Source organism: Emydura macquarii, unplaced genomic scaffold (genome assembly GCF_026122565.2).
Source record: "Emydura macquarii macquarii isolate MOO-44397 ecotype Brisbane River unplaced genomic scaffold, CSIRO-AGI_Emac_v2 contig_2897, whole genome shotgun sequence".
Classification (NCBI taxonomy): domain Eukaryota; kingdom Metazoa; phylum Chordata; order Testudines; family Chelidae; genus Emydura; species Emydura macquarii.
In genome coordinates, this window is record NW_027133034.1 from 35,877,485 (window position 1) to 35,893,855 (window position 16,371).

Genomic DNA, 16,371 nt, shown 5'->3' on the forward strand with positions numbered 1-16,371 from the left:
TTTGTTTTCATAAAGGCAAGTTGTTAATATTAATTCAATGTCAAGTTTCCTGTCTATGTTGCCAGTAACATTATAAAACAAGTCAATATACCACTGAAAAAATTGCCATTACATATGAATATGAAGCAGACTTACCTTGTCATATGACACAGTATCAAACATTTCCTTTATCTGTGTTGGGTTTTCTGCTTTTGAAGATATGGGGCGGGAAGAGTTCATAGAGTCTCTTCCCATTGCTGCAAAGCAGGTACCTAACAAATAATCATTCTGGAAGATTAAAAAGATTGTAATTGTGTATTCAGTTCAGGAAAACCATCTTGAATTATAAATGAAATAGGTTTCAATTTGCTATACATACCACTTGCAACTCAGGGTATGTGGCATCAACCGATATAAATTCCATGTATCTAGCAAACCCTTCATTTAGCCAGATGTCATTCCACCATTCCATGGTAACCAGGTTACCAAACCACTAAAATAGGTTAAAATACATCATCAGAAACAGATAAAGAAGATATAAAGAAATTAAGACCAATGGCTCATCAAGAAATAAAATGTTCAGTAATGGTTGACAGAGAAGGAGAAAAAAGAACTTCTTCCAACTGAATCAATAATATTACTTCTGACAGCCAGTGTTTTCAAAGATGGAGGTATGTCTGATTTCCAATCAATAGTGAAACATCTCTTCTCAATTTGCAGTCACAAAAAGAGTTGGTGAGTACATTAACAATAAATCTATCCACAAGGCCAAATTCTCACAGGCACTGTGCAATCCAGCATCCCAACCCTGGTCTTCCCCTGGCACAGGATCTGGACTTGGGCCATTTCTTACTGCATAAAACAATGATCCTACCACTTAGGAAATTGCTTTAAGCGCTCAGAAAGCTATGCCATCAGCAAAAGTCATTCTCTAATGTGTGGCAGTAAAATGGATGACTACAGGGCTCATCATTACTGTGTGTTGCACATTTACCACACCAAATTCTTAATCACCAATTTCTTTTTATTTAAATAAATAATAAGGGGAGTATAATGAATACAGTATACTATTAGAAAAGCCATTACAGGAAGGGTACTTGAATTTTTTTTTTTTTTTTTTTTTTTTAAACATAAATGGATGTCACAGTCATTTGTCTTTAGAATGTTTCACTGGTCTTATAAGTATTCTTAAGGCCAAATCCTGCTTGCCTTACTAATACAAGTAGTTTAACGTCAATAGGATTCAGGGGTCAGATGAGTAAGATTTGGCCCAGAGTTTAGAAATACAATAAATAAGATTATTTTTAAGTAAAGCAGCTTATGAGATATATGGAATTTTTAGTATACTCACTCAGTTTGTTTCTATATCTGCTAATTAGAAGTATTAGAAATCTACACTAGTCCTTAATAAATCAAGGCCACACTAATTTCTGAATCAATAGAAAATCAGTTTTTAATGTCAATGCTTTACCATATTGTCACCAGTTAATCTGAAGCCTCTTGATGAATCATGGTATTAATTCCTTAAAACGCAGTTCTATTCTGAAAAGTGACTATTCAAAAATGGAACTTTTTACTCCATATACATGCTTCTTATATTCAGAATCATAGTTGTTTACTAAAGTGGCAAATATAAGGGTTTAAAACTTTTTATACCTATCAGTATTACTGATCCAACATAGCTAAGAACTGGACTCACTTCATCATTTCAGAGAGGAAAAATGATTATGGTTAAATAAGAAACTGATGAACCAAGAGATCCAGTTTCAATTCCCATCTCTGCGACTGACTCCTGTGATCTTGGTCAAGCAATTTAAGACTCAGAAATGCTGAGCATACAAATTTCACAATGACTTCAAACAGAGTGTAGGTGCTGAGTGCTTCCAAAAGTCAAGCATTTTAACTTGTGTGCTTCCATTCCCCATTTGCTAAAAGAAAAAAAGTGATAGTACTTCCCTATCTTATAGGGGTTTTGTGTGAATAGTTCATTAATGTTTGTGAAGTGCCTAGATGCTTTGGTGATAGGGGCCATTTAAGTAGATAGAATTTTTAACTAAGGCCAATCATTTTTACTTAGCAATTACTCCTGAAAGCAGCAGAATTGCACATGTGTAAATAATGGCTTAATCTGACCTGAAGAAAGAAAAAAGGAAAGAAAGAAAGATAGTTTAACACTCATCTTTTCCCCTCTAAAATGAGCACTTTTAAGACTGACACGCTATAGACAATGTAACATGGAACCCATAATGCTGTTTTTAGAGATACCTTTCAGAGCAAAAATACTTAAAAATAAATGTGCTGTTTTGATTTATATCTATAACATATATCCTCTCATGTCCTGATGGACGTGCACAATAGACTACCTGATGAGCAAGTTCATGTCCTATCACCATGGTAACCCAAAGTTTGTCAGAAGCTGAAGAGGTCTCAGGATCATAAAGCAGAGAAGTCTCTCTGTATGTGGTTAGGCCCCAGTTCTCCATGGCTCCTGACTGAAAGTCAGGGACAGCAACAAGATCTGAAAAGTAGTTGAACTTAATATACATTGATATATAGGACATTTGAATCATTGCTCAAGTCTAGTAGAGGAAATACTAAATGAAAATGTCTCTACTATTGGTCTGATTCAGCTCCATTGAAATTGATAAAAGTCTTCTATTGATGTCAATGGGAGTTGGCCAGGCTGTATTTGAATAGGTAACATGAAAACTACTTTCTTAAATCAGAATCGTAGGACTGGAAAGGACCTTGAAAGGTCTTCTAGTCCAATCCTCTGCACTCAAGGCAGGATTAAGTATTATCTAGACCATCCCTGACAAATTGTTTGTCTAACCTGCTCTTAAAATCCTTCAAAGCAATTTATTCCAGTGCTTAACCACCCTGACAGTTCGAAAATTTTTCTTATTGTCCAACCACCCTTCCCTTGCTGCAATTTAAGCCCATTGCCTCTTATCCTAGCCTCAGAGGTTAACGAGAACAATTTTTTTCCCCTCCTCCTTGTAACAACCTTTTATGTCGTACCCCGTCTTCTCTTCTCTAGACTAAACTAACCCAGTTCTTCCAATATTTCCTCACAGAGCGTGTTTTCTAGATCTTTAATCATTTTTGTTGCTGTCCTCTGGACTTTCCCCGATTTGTCCACACCTTTCCTGAAATGTGACACCCAGAAATGGCCACAATACTCCAGCATGGAGTAGAATGGAATAATTATTTCTCATGTCTTGCTTACAACACTCCTGCAAATACTTCTCAGAATGATGTTTGCTTTTTGTGCCACATTGTTACACTGTTGACATATTTAGCTTGTGGTCTACTATGATCCCCGATCCTTTTCCGTACTCCTTCCTGGCAGTCATTTTCCATGTGTCTCTTCCAGCTACCAAAAATGCTTTGATGGGCTACAGCTTTCAATAGTTACAGGAACTAACTTTCACATACAGAGGAAATACCTCTTTAAGTGCTTCCTGCCACTAAAAATTGATCAGAATGAAGTATCTTCCTGGTATTGTATGATTTCTCTAATGTTATCAAAGAATGAATGTTGCCAGCCAAGGGAAGCAAGACTTACTCAAAGAGACTATTCTGTAGTTGTCAATCTTTCCAAGAGCATGTGAAAGAGGATTTGGCCACTGTAACTACTTTTATTTATCTTTTTTTTTTTAATTGATTCCCTAATTTACCAAACCAAATATCTTGATTAATAATTTGGCAAAGCATCCTCAACCATCCCCTTGAGGAGCCTCATAATTGTTTAGCCCTAAGAATACCATTTGAATTCACTTCCCACATCTATATATCTCTGGTTAAGATATATAAATAAATAAAATAAATAGATAAATATACAAAAGCTAAGAAAATTATGGAACTATCACGATGAAGGTTATACATCACTACTCAAATTTTTACTTTTGCCGTATGCCTTCCCTCATCTTTCTATATGTTTATTTTGTTTGCAAGCTCTTCATGGCAGAGATCTCATCATCATACTTTTTAATCAAAGCACTATAGCTGTAACAGCATACACCTCTGTATTCACACCGTACACACTATTATAATAATCTTTGTACAATGTATGCCTTGTAAGATATCTTTTGAAAACTCATAATTTGTTGGTCAATATGGTCATGGTAAAATACATGTGGCAACATTGTATGTGAAATTATAACACCACCACTATACAGGGGAATAACAAATGTTCCAAACCCTATAGCCCTGCCCAAACAGAAGGACTGGCAAACAGGTCTGTCCTAAACAAAGGAATGTGTGCTCTGCTTGTTCACTGTTTAAATGCAAATTAGAGTCATCAAGCAGAAAGGGAAAACAAAGGAAATTCCAACAGGTGAAAAAAACAGCAGAGAATATTCTTCTCCACATATACTTGTTAGCTCTTGGTTCTTAGCTGGAAATGTTTTTCAAGTGGGGGACAAACTATAAAAATGAGAGACAAACACACCAAGGCACCTCTCTCTCTCTGCCTAGCGCATTCACTGTACTTGAAGACAAAGGAAGCAGATGTTTGAGTGTAGGGGAGGGCTCCTGACCTACAGAGTTTGGTCAGCAAGGCTGCTGAAAGCATGTGGTGAGAAAATTTTGCTTTGAATCTTATCTAGTTTAAGTTAGGCATTAGTATGCATTTTATCTTTATTTTTCTTGTAACCATTTCTAACTTTTATGCCTCATTACTTGTGCTCAATTAAAATCTCTTTGTAGTTGTTAAAACTTGTTTTATTGTTTTATCTAATCCAGTATGTTCAACTTGAAGTGTCTAGGTAACTCCATTGGGGGCAACAAATTTTATGCATATTATTACCTTAAAAGAATAATGGACTCAGTATGGTTGCACTGTCCAGTTGCATGGTCCAGATTGGGAAGTACAGGGAATATGTTTCTGGGGAAAAACCAAAACTGGGAGTGTGTTGGAGTTACCCTGTGGTAAACTAAGGCTTGTAATAGCCAAGGTGTGGCTGGCTGGCTGTAGAACACACAGACATAGCTGGGAGTGACTTACATGCTGGATGCTATTTGTGAGCAGCAACACATTGTAAAGGGCACCCCAAGTTAAAAGGCATGGGTGGCACACCAACTCATTAGACTGGATTGTACCCTGTGATGTCACACTGTTTATAAATAGCAAGTCACAATAAGTAAATAATAATGGGCTAACATTTACTCATCTTACAACCTCCTGTTCTAGCGAACATTAGGCATAGGTTTCACCAAATTCTTTTCAACTACTGACCTTGTTTTGGGAGAGGATAATAAATACCAAAATATTGCTCATAGAATTCCAATATCTTTATGGCAGCTTCCAGTGCATAATGAGCTTGATTCAATTTCTCTGGAGTGACATATACAGACACCTGTTGAATAAATACAATATATACAATTGCATGAAATATGGCTCAAAGTACAAGGAACTGGTTGTTTGGCTGCTTTTCACTTCCTTTGAATGTAGTTTAAGAACACAAAATGCAGAGTAAGAACTATGGGCCAGATCCACAAAAGGACTTAGGCATTGTGACAGGCAACGTTTCAATGCATACCTTTTAGAAGCTTAGAAAAAACCACTGGAACAACAAACAATGCAATACACAAAGCATGAGGCCATGTCTACACTACACAGTTTTGTCCACATAAGCTGCCTTATGTCAACCTAACTATGGAAGTGTACACACTGCAATGTTCCTCCCGCCGCTTCAACTCGTCTGTGATGCCAACGTAATAAAACCAGCTTGACAAGAGGCATATGGCTTAGGACCACGTAGTTAGAGCAATGTAGCATCAGTGTAAACACTGCATTGCTTAGGTTGCCCTAAGGGGCCTCCAGTAAGTATCCCACAAAGCCCACCATGACCACTCTGGTCACTGTTTTGAACTCTGCTGCCCTGCAGCCAGGTACATGCCTCTCCCCTGTTAAAGCTTCAGGAAGTTCTGAACTTGCTATTCCTATTTGCTTGGTTTGGAGAGCTCACATAGCAACTGCCCAGCTGAGCTTGCTGGCTCCATGTAGCAAATGCGTTCCTGCCTGGAGTACACACGAGGTGGTGGATCTCCTGGGTTGGTGCGGAGAGGAAGCTATGCAGGCACAGTTCCAATCCAGCTGCAGGAACTTGCTCAGGGCATGGAGGGGAAAGGCTATGATAGGGACATGCAGCAGTGCCATGTAAAACTCAAACAGCTGCAGCAGGCGTAGCAGAAGGCAAGCGAGGCAAATAGTTGCTTCTGGTGCAGAGCCGCAGATATGCCGCTTCTACAAGGAGGGGGCTGGAGTCAGGGTGTTGGTGAATACCCCCTGCCCCTTGAGCTCCTCTTATAAGCACAATGCTGAACAGCAGCGCAGGATCCATACTTTCTGATATAGATGGCTGGCTCATAGGTTACCAGGGCAGTTGAAAAGCAGCTGGAAACCTAGCAGGATGCCCATGGAATGATGGAATTGAGTAACTTGCATCATGTGATGCATGCTGAGGCATTGCAAACCCTCCCCAAAACACCCTGTACCAGTTGCACAGTGGGATAGCTACCCATGGTGCACTGCTCATTGTCTTGATGCAAGAGCTGCTGCTGTGGATGCACTCCGCTGACACCAGGAGCATAGTGTGAACATGCAACAGGCGTTTAATTACAGTGGTGGCTATATGTTGACATAACTTAAGTTGACTTAACTCTGTAGTGTTGACATAGCCTGAGTTAGGTGCCTAGGCTCTCTCCCTGTATAATAAATACGGAGAAATAGGTTCCCAAGAAAGCTATCCACAAAAGCCAGCATAGTAGGCAGGGAGTGACCAAAACTAGCCAATGGGAGATGCTGCGGAAAGTCCAGGCTGCAGGTAGGTACTTAACTCTACTAATGATCCACAACCAGAAACCCTCGCCTGGCATCAGGTGCTTAGCCACCTAAGTCATTTCTTGTGAGAAATGAATTGGGCACATGCCTCACTCCATACAAAACACCCAGATGAGGAGATGGTGGTGCTCACCATATAAATTTTAGCCCAGTGGTTAGAGCACTCACCTGGGATGTGGGAGACCCAGATTCAATTCCCCCCTCTGCATGAGGAGAAATGATTTGAACAGGGGTCTCCCACACCAGTCAAGTGAGTGCCCTAACAACTGGGCTATGGGATAGTCCGATGTGGGGCTCCCTGAATCTCTCCTGTTGAAGCTGATCCACTTTGTATAGATTCTTAAAGAGTCATCGGGCCAGAGAGAATGACTCTGTATCCTGATGGTGAGGGCACCTACCTGAGAAGTGGGACACCTGGGATCCAGTCCCGCTGCTTCAGTGACTAAGTATTTGTCCAAAGTGAAACCACTTCAAAAAGGAGAGATTGAAGGAGCCTGACATCAGAACATCCCCTAGCACAGTGAGTAGAGTGATCTCCTGAGAGGTGGGGGAGATCCCTGTTCAAATCTTCTCTGTCACTCTGACAGAAGTGAGGGAGTGAACCCAGGACACCCACATCCCAGATGTCTGCTCTAACCACTGGACTAAATTTATAACGTGGGTGATAGCAGCACCAGCTCCTCCTCTGGCCAGATTTTGAATGGGATCTGATACAGTTGCATGCCTACTGGATTGGGCACCCAGGTGAGATGGATGCTCATGTCCTTTCTTCCCGTGGTTCATGGATCGCACTAGGGCTTAGGCGGGAGATAGATATTCAGATGCTTAGAGTGAGACAACAGTGTGCAAGTCCAGAGGCAGAAACGTGGGCACCTAGGGAACTTTTACAGTGAAAATATAGGCAGTAAATATAGGCACCTAAAGGGTTAGGAGCCAACTGAGTGGTGGTTTTGTGGATCACAGTGGTGCCTAAAATTGGAACTTAGGTGCCTAACTACTTTTGTGGATCCAGACCTATGCCATCTTGCTACGGTAAGATGAAGAATATCTACTTGTCCAGATCCCATGAGCAAATTATGTGTACTGAGAACATATCAAAAAATAACCAACACTCTATACTTCCTTTTCCACATTCTACATCTTCAGTATAGCTGGCAAGGACTTGATGTGGTCTATTGGTTATACTATGGACTTTAGCTGAGGGAACCCTAGATTTGATTCCTAAAAGTTCAGCAAAAGCTAGGATCATTGGGTAGGCAGCATGCTTCAACTGCCAGAAGACAAAAATGACCTGATGTGCACTGCACATCGGTGATCCTTTCAACCAAGTAAAGAGCATTGTTGATAGGTTCTGAAAGTAAGTACAATTGTTAAGTCTCAGCGATCTATGTCAGCCACAGAGGGAAGGGAAATGGGTGTTTTTTCAATCAAATATACATTCACCTTTAAAACCTACCTTAATTCCAGATGAAGTTGTACCACTGACCGACTGGAAATCACTAACTATAAATGCTACTAAGTAGGTGCTCATTTTTACACTTTCTGCAAAGTGATCTTCAAACAGATTGTTGTCTAGCTTTAGAGTCTTTACCTAGAAAACATGAATTGGGACAGATCACATATTATACTCCATTCTTCTAGTATGTAGATGCATTTCATTTTTCAATAAAACTGCCAATTGTTCTTTGTAAGACTGTTCAACATATATCATCCAATGTGAAAGTTAAGAGGAAGTTTAGGCAAGCACTGGGAAATGGTTAGATTCCCTGTCTAACCCTCCTGCAGCAGAAGGGTAGAATAATCAGGACTGGTAACTAAAGGATCAAATCATCAACTCAAAGGGGTTCTTTTATTTTTATATAAGCTAGAAAAATAATATAGGATTTGCCATACCAGATAATCGACTGTTGGTTCATCAAGTCAAAGTATCCTGCCTATGACAATAGTCTGTACCTGATATTTCAGCAGAAGGCAGATAAATGTTTTTGCAATGTTCCTTCCTGCTTTGCAAAATTCCTTCCTGTCCCCTGTTAGTAATCAATTTATGCCCTGAAGCATGATTCATATGTTCAGATTTTAAAGCCATCTAATCTGACCTCTTGAATAACAAAAGCCATGAGATTGGTTTACTGTTATTTTAGCCTGTATAATTACAGATGCTGCTAAAGGTCCAAAATTCTCTCTCCACAGTATCTGCCTGTGACATTCTGCAGCAGTGAATTCCTCAGGAAAATGCTGTATGAATAATTATTTCCTTGGATTGGCTCTAACTGTATTGTCAATTTCAATAAATACCCCCTTATTTTCATATTATGGACAATGTAAAAACAAGGGATAAAAACTCTTTGCATGATACAAGGAAACCACAGACCCATCTTATTTGGTCTAATGTAAACACATGAATAGCAACCACCCAATGAATAAAGAAAGGAAGAAAACATATACATGGGTGCAAAGAACTCGAAGATAGCGACTGAAGAACATGCACCTTTGGCATATTAGATAACGCAATATGTTGCTCTTCCCGCCGAATCTTTATTGTATAATTCGCCTTAAAAGATGGTTCATCAAAACATGGGAATGCCATGTGGGCTGAAGTGGGTTCAAAATGAGTAGAAGCCAACAATCTGAAAGGACAAAGCAAGCAGCAGAAATTGTATGAAAAGTGTTTTTCTTTTCCAACATAAATTAATAAATCACAACACATTCAACATTCACTTGAAAGACCATAAAGGAAAATTGCCTGTATAAAGGAAATATAAACAGTAAGGCAGCTGTAGAGATTTTCAAAGTACTTAGGGGATTCTGTCCTTTAGGCATTATGGCCCAGATCCTCAAAAATATTTCGGCACTTAACACCCATTGATTTCAATGGGAGGTAGGCACTTACATACCTTTGAAAATGGTGTCATTTGTTGTAACTGGATCGGGGACAACTGTATTATAACCAGGTTCTCCAAATGTGACAAAATCCAGGTACCTGGTCACAATACAGTTGTTCCCTGACAAAGTTACAAAATGGGTAAATCATAACAGAAATAGAATTTAAACTATGTATTCATGCTGCTACTGAAGCTATTTTTGATTCTTCAGAACAACGTCTAATCTGATTAAAGAGACTGGGTAGGTGAGGTAATGTATTTTATTGGACCAATTTCTGTTGGTGAGTTAGAAAAGCTTCTGAGCTTGTCACCAACAGAACTTGGTCCAATAAAAGATATTATCTCACCCATCTAGTCTCTCTCATATCCTGGAACCAACATGGTTACAACAACCCTGCATAAAACATGTAATCTGATTGTCACAGATGAAGTATTAGAGAAGTGAAGATTCTCTTATTCTGCTCACTCCTTTGGAACAATTCATTAGGAGTTACTTGTAAACTGTGAGAGTCATCGGTAACTCCGAGACGCTTATACGAGCACATAGTAGAAGACAGTCCCTCCTCTGAAAAGATGTTTGTAACCTGATCTATGGAGAGTAAAATTTTCAAAAAAGTAAAATGATTTAAGAGCATAAACCCCACTGCTTTTCATTAATTGCCTCTCAACAATTCTTGACTGCTGAGTGACATTTCCATTGATGTCCCTGCAAGTCTCACACTAGAATCAAGATCAGACTATGAAATTGATATCTACTTTAGACAACACATTCACTATACAGAACAGAGTAACATTTTATCCTAAAGTATTTTAATTGAGGCCGAGATAGTTTACAGTTTCTATTTAAATATTGTTCTAGAAAAAATATTGGTTTGTATTGTTGCTGTATTTCTTTGTTTCTGACTTTATTAACAAATTAATATTAAATATTTTTCTGGTTATTATGAAAAATAAACTTCCAAAAATGCTTTGGAAAATTTGTTCCTGTATTGTATAGATGATCACTGCTTTAATATAGTATGGGAGACATGATTACATGAAGAGAATAGAATACCACAATAGCAGTAATAATGTACAGCAAACAAAACAAAAAACTTTGTGAGTTAAAAATCAGCATGATACTAAACTAATATAGCATTATTTTCCCCAGTTTAAAGTACAAAAGCTTTATATTGAGAAGATCAATAGAACAATGTTTTGTAGTATGAAGTAGTTTGTACCCTTTATTTACCTTGTTTGACCATCCTTAGTTTTGTAAGTACTTTTATAAAAGCCATAGAAACCATCTGAAAGATTGGCAATATAGTTTATAGAAAGGAAATACTTCTTATCCACCAGCAATGGTTCAGCAGATACAAAGGCAATTTGCTCATGGGGTGGGTATTCCAAAACTTGTATCTGTTTTAAATTTGCTTGGGTCTTTCCATTTTCCTCCTCAATAGCTGCACTGGTGATTTCCAGATGTTTGCTATGCAAGACTATGGTGCTAGTTTCATGTACCACAGTGATTTCAATCTTCACAGAACCCATGAATATTAATGAAGTCAGATTCGGGTGAATTAGAAGGTCATAATGGACAGGAAGGATCCAATCAGGGAGCCTTAATTTATTCCAGGGAAATGTCTGTCCATTTGTTGCTATAGGAAAAGATGTGTTTTCATTGCTTCTTTCTCCACTGAGGGCATAATTAATTCCAACAAAGTTCAAAATGTGTAATAGCAATAGCATTGCCACTAGCCAATGAAATGGTGTAATTGTTTATAGGATTTGGTACTTTAGCTAGTTCAACATTTCGTTCTAACATCAGAAACAAAAACAAAAACAAACACGCACGTCTTCTGTCAATAAACTTCAGCAGAGAATTTCTTGACTGCTTATCCTGAAAGGCAGAAAAGGACCAATATGAGCACTCTGTTTACAACCAAGTTATTTGGGGAGGAACCTGACATTTAAAAAATGGGTTAACATTGCTCTGCCAATTAGTAGGGTTTTCACACATCATGGACCCAGTCATGCAATCCAATCCATGCTGATATAAGAGTCTGCCTGCATGGATCTGATTCCTTGATCCAGACCCATGTTTTTAAGTATTGTGTTCCATGTTAGAGTGGAGGCATCACTGAGGCTTGATTTTGAAAAAACTTTGATACTCATAAGTGTGTGCACCCATATGTATAATAAGTATAATGTGTTATCACAGCTAGGTGAGAGCGCCACGTATTTTTGTGCTGATTTTGGATTGAAACGTATAGCAGCCTTTTGCAAGCTTAAAAAACCTGATTGCAATCATGCTAGTGGAATACATACATTTTTAAAAGCCAAGCACTTATTGTGAATGAGGTTTTTGTGCAACTGAAAGGAAAAATTAATAATTCTTTAAAAGTCTGTCCTGCTCTTCCTGCACTGTTATTGCCTCTATATTTAGCATTGCCTTACCTGTGTTTAAACAATGCAAGATTAAAAAAAGAAATGTTGGGTTCCTCCAACTGTGAACTCAGATGAAGAAAAGATTTGGCATCCCCTCAGCAGCCATGAAAATGAAGTTGTAGCAAGCAACCACCCTGAGAAACCAAGTAGGGCCCTTCAAAACAACCTAAATTCAGCAGCAGAAGAGACCCCAGGGCCACACACCAGACAGTGTACAGAAATCAAATTCAGCAGCAGTAGAGTGCCAAATGTCAGTGATCAGGACCCCTGTGAATGATGTGATGTCCTAGCATAGGGCAGACATTTTTCTGCTTAAACAGATGTCACTCAACCACGGAAGAAGTTTTAAGAGCTGTACAACTCAGACATACCCCTGGCTAACCGCTCTGGTATGGAGCTCATCTAGAGAGAAGAGTCAAAGACACAATTGGTCAAAGAAACCTGTGATTTGATTTAAGATACTTTAAAAATACAATATAGATTAGATTAGATAAAATGTAAGGCTCAAAACTACAAAAAACACTCTTAGAAGCACAAATTGTACTTAAAATGCTAAAAGGACAGAATCAGACTATGCACCAGGCCCACACTAAAAATCAGCAGCAAATTCAGTTAAACGTTGTCTGTTTGTTACAAATCAGAGACCAATTTTTAACCGTCAGTACCTGGCTGCTTTAATTTGTTTTCCAAAACTATAAGAGTAAAAGCATTTAAATTATATTTTGGATGTTTGCTTGCAAAAATATTATTTTAATGTGAAGCTGAGTGAATAACGATAGCCCCCGTTTTATGTGTTATGTTAGTTCCCCCCATTTTAACTCACATTTTAAATTCATTCATGAAAGATATTTTGCAAAGTTACAAATTAGCATCAGAAAAAACAAAGTCAGTTTACAGTAATTCCCTAGATTTACTGGTGAATGAAAAATCTCCAAATTGTCTTTATCAGTGAATACTGAACGATGACCTACACACCACTAAAATCTCACTTAAGGGTCTAGCTCAGGCCCTCACATTCTAGGGCATGTGCTCATGTGTTCAAAGCTAGCCATAAGCTTTTGTGCCTTGCTGAATCAGTCTTTGAAATATGGTTTAAGTGTTGCATAGGCCTTCTACTGGCCCTAATTCACCTTCAGTGTTTGATATGTTTTAAATCTTTCTTAACCCAGCAAAAGAGGCCTAGGATACCATAAAAGGTTTTTTTATTCAGTTATTTTAATTCTGATAATTATATATTACATACCTAATGGTGCTTGCATGTATTCTTTGAAAATCCAGTAAAAATAAAAAATAGAAAATATATAATAAAAACAAACAAGCAAACACTAGATGCTACTGCACGTTACCGTCTCGTCCCTTTCTTGAATTGTACAGAAGGCAGAACTGAGGTTTTATTTTCAGTTTCTTTTGAGCTAGTTTGTCTCCACCCACTCCCGCTATGCCAAAAAAAGTAGGAAAATAGCCACCTCTTGTGGCTGCAAGTTGAAAGATTTTTAACTTTTCAGAAACAACTTTTGTTTGTTGATACAATATTGCAATCTGCTGCCCTATAGTTAATGTTATTTGTGAAACTGAACTTGCATGTCTATACTTTTCTTCTGCCGCTATCAAGTGATTGAAATCAAAGTAAAACTGCTTTTAAGGCAATTACAAATAAAGATGTATACTGAAGGCTGACAGTTGAGAAAGCTTTAAAAACCGTAAAGCAATAGGACTTAGGCACTTACCTCTTTTGAAAATCCAAGACTGAAAAGCCTGAAAATAAAAATCAATAGGACATATTCTAAACTGGTGTAAATTGTCATGGACCCATTGAAGGCAAAGTTCTGAGGATCTGCTCCACTGGATTTTTCTCCCAAAAGACAAGAGACAGTTATAATCATGGGCTCTCTTCCCTATTTCTGCATAGGATTTTTGTTCTATTGTCATAACTATTGTAAATAAATGGCACTTTCTGAGACCATAACATTTGGTCATTAATTATGCAAGAGAGAAATATTGATGTTATTGTTCAGTGCAGTATTTTTCATAAAGCTCTTCTGAAAAACAGCTCACTTATTAGAAAAATAAAATCATTATTGTATTAAAAACACTCTCCATTATTGAAAAACATCAGCACCATCAAACACTCCCACCAAACTGACCACCACCCACTTTCTATCCCACCTCTCCAAACTTTCTTTCTCCTTCTCCTCCTCCATGTCACTCATCCAAACAATAATTAGTAACACCCACTACAGCAATTTTACGTAGGATCTCTATATTATAGAATTGTGCTAACCTCTTTTGTTAATACTGAGGAAAGGATTCCTACTGAGTTTCTATCAGCAGCTGACATCGCTAGAAAAAAGGTCTCAAGCCCAGGCCTGTGATAGTAATTATATTGTGCAGATGTCAGAAGAATTACATAAAGTGCTATTACCCCCAGTGATCATAGCAAAAACTAGGCTTGGCCACCAAGTTTCAGTATTTAGGTCAACCATTTCATGATTACATTTTGCAGCTATTTCTACTTGATAAATACATCACTGCCTCTTGGAGACAGGCAGACACTTTGGGTTATAGAATTTTCCATAGACTGTTGTAGCTTCCCCCCACCATATCAGTATTTTCAGAAATAGCAAAAGATTGAGGCAGCAGTGATTCCCATATTGGGATGGGCACGGGATAGTGTAAATCAATATTGTTTTCAGATGTGTAAAATGATGCAGGGACCTGTGGAAAGTTCTGAAAATGAATGCATCTGAAGGCAGCTACTGAAGAAAAAGCAAGCTGTTGCCACAAACTTTTTGGGAAGGGTTTGTGTATCTATAGGTATATAGATGTTTATAACTGGCTCATCAGCATGTTATCTGACCATCTGTATAACTGCTGCATGTAAGCAACTAGTTCTATTGCATGACTGCTCAAAAGAGGTTTTTATCCAGCAGCAACTTGGAACCCTGGAAAATACCTGTTGCTTCTGACTCTCAATAAAGGCCTCAAATGCTACAAGCACCTGTTAGACAAGACCCAGATTAAAGAGAGAGGGGGCTGGGCGGCATATGAGAGCAGACTGCTGTATATCTTTTAAAGCCACATTGACTATGGTCATCACAGTTCTCCAAAGCTCAAGTGACTTGAGAGGCCTACTAACCAACTATAGCACTGATACGTCTGCTGAAGTGATGACACAACTTACTGCCATTTCTAAGAGCTTTGTATCCCCATAGGTGGATGTCTGGTCTGTACCCAACAAAAAAAAATAAAAAGGGACAACATGGCTATTGGCCAACCTGCCTTCTAGACACTACTTGTAACTTTCACAAGGTGGTTTAGCATGCTTGAATGCACCCAGAGAACTTCTGATCCTCTCGCTGTATATGTTAATTCGTTACAATACTAACGGCAACGTTTTAAAGCATCTGGATTTGCAGTTTTTGAATCAAGAGAACCTATTTATTTTCCAAAATGAAAGTGACATATATGTGGAGCCCTCCAAATTCGAAGTTACAGTAGAACGTTCATTTTATGAACACTGATCTCACAAGTGTGCAGTTAGCTGAACCATTTTTTCTAACAGGTGAAAACAAACAACAAATCACATAAGTTATACTGATGAAAAACAAGTCAACATCCCTTCACAGTCTGACGCCTCGCCTGCATTAGAATCTCCTTTACAGTGGTTTGAAAAACAAGACAGCAATGCCATGCACCATGCTACAATCTATGCACTATATCTACTGTAATTTTGAGATGTTTCATTTTATGAACACCCACTCCCCACCTAGTTTATAAATAGGCAAGGCCGTATTATCCATTAGGCACAATAGGCACAGTGCCCAGGGCCTACGAAACTTCCAGGGCCTACGGAAAAAAAAATTATATACAATTTTTTTTTATTTAAAAAACTATTTATTAATAACTTGGTTCTTTGCCTTTTTATGTTATGTTGATATAAAGTATTCTAAAATTAAGATTAAAAATTTAAAATAAGCATCCACACATGTGGGTTGCATCTGTTTAAATAAAATGTTTCTAAAACTGATTTGGTTACATTGGTATAACTTTCTCATTTAGACAAGGGTGAAGGCTTCACAAAGTTGTAGAGAGCACACTTTGGGGTTTGGCATTGTTAGAATCGTTAGCTTTGGGCTGTCTGAGGTAAAGGGCTGGATTGGGCCTGACTGCTCAGACCTGAGTAAGAGACAGCACATACCTGCAGCGTCCCAGAAGGAGAACCAGGAAAAAATTCTG

General features: G+C 38.3%; 1 protein-coding gene across 1 annotated transcript in view; it reads right to left on the reverse strand.

Moving 5' to 3' along the window:
* The window catches only part of LOC137167105 (endoplasmic reticulum aminopeptidase 2-like), a 32,201-nt gene extending 18,699 nt beyond the window's left edge, over positions 1-13,502 (reverse strand). Inside the window, exons 1-8 of the mRNA XM_067569100.1 lie at positions 13,379-13,502; positions 10,940-11,587; positions 9,315-9,453; positions 8,283-8,417; positions 5,219-5,339; positions 2,343-2,497; positions 359-472; positions 136-267 (exon numbers count right to left, since the gene is read on the reverse strand). Of these exons, the coding sequence (XP_067425201.1) occupies positions 136-267; positions 359-472; positions 2,343-2,497; positions 5,219-5,339; positions 8,283-8,417; positions 9,315-9,453; positions 10,940-11,436 (1,293 nt within the window). The 5' untranslated portion in view covers positions 11,437-11,587; positions 13,379-13,502. The remainder of the gene's footprint in view (positions 1-135; positions 268-358; positions 473-2,342; positions 2,498-5,218; positions 5,340-8,282; positions 8,418-9,314; positions 9,454-10,939; positions 11,588-13,378) is intronic.
* Between the last annotated feature and the right edge of the window lie 2,869 nt (positions 13,503-16,371).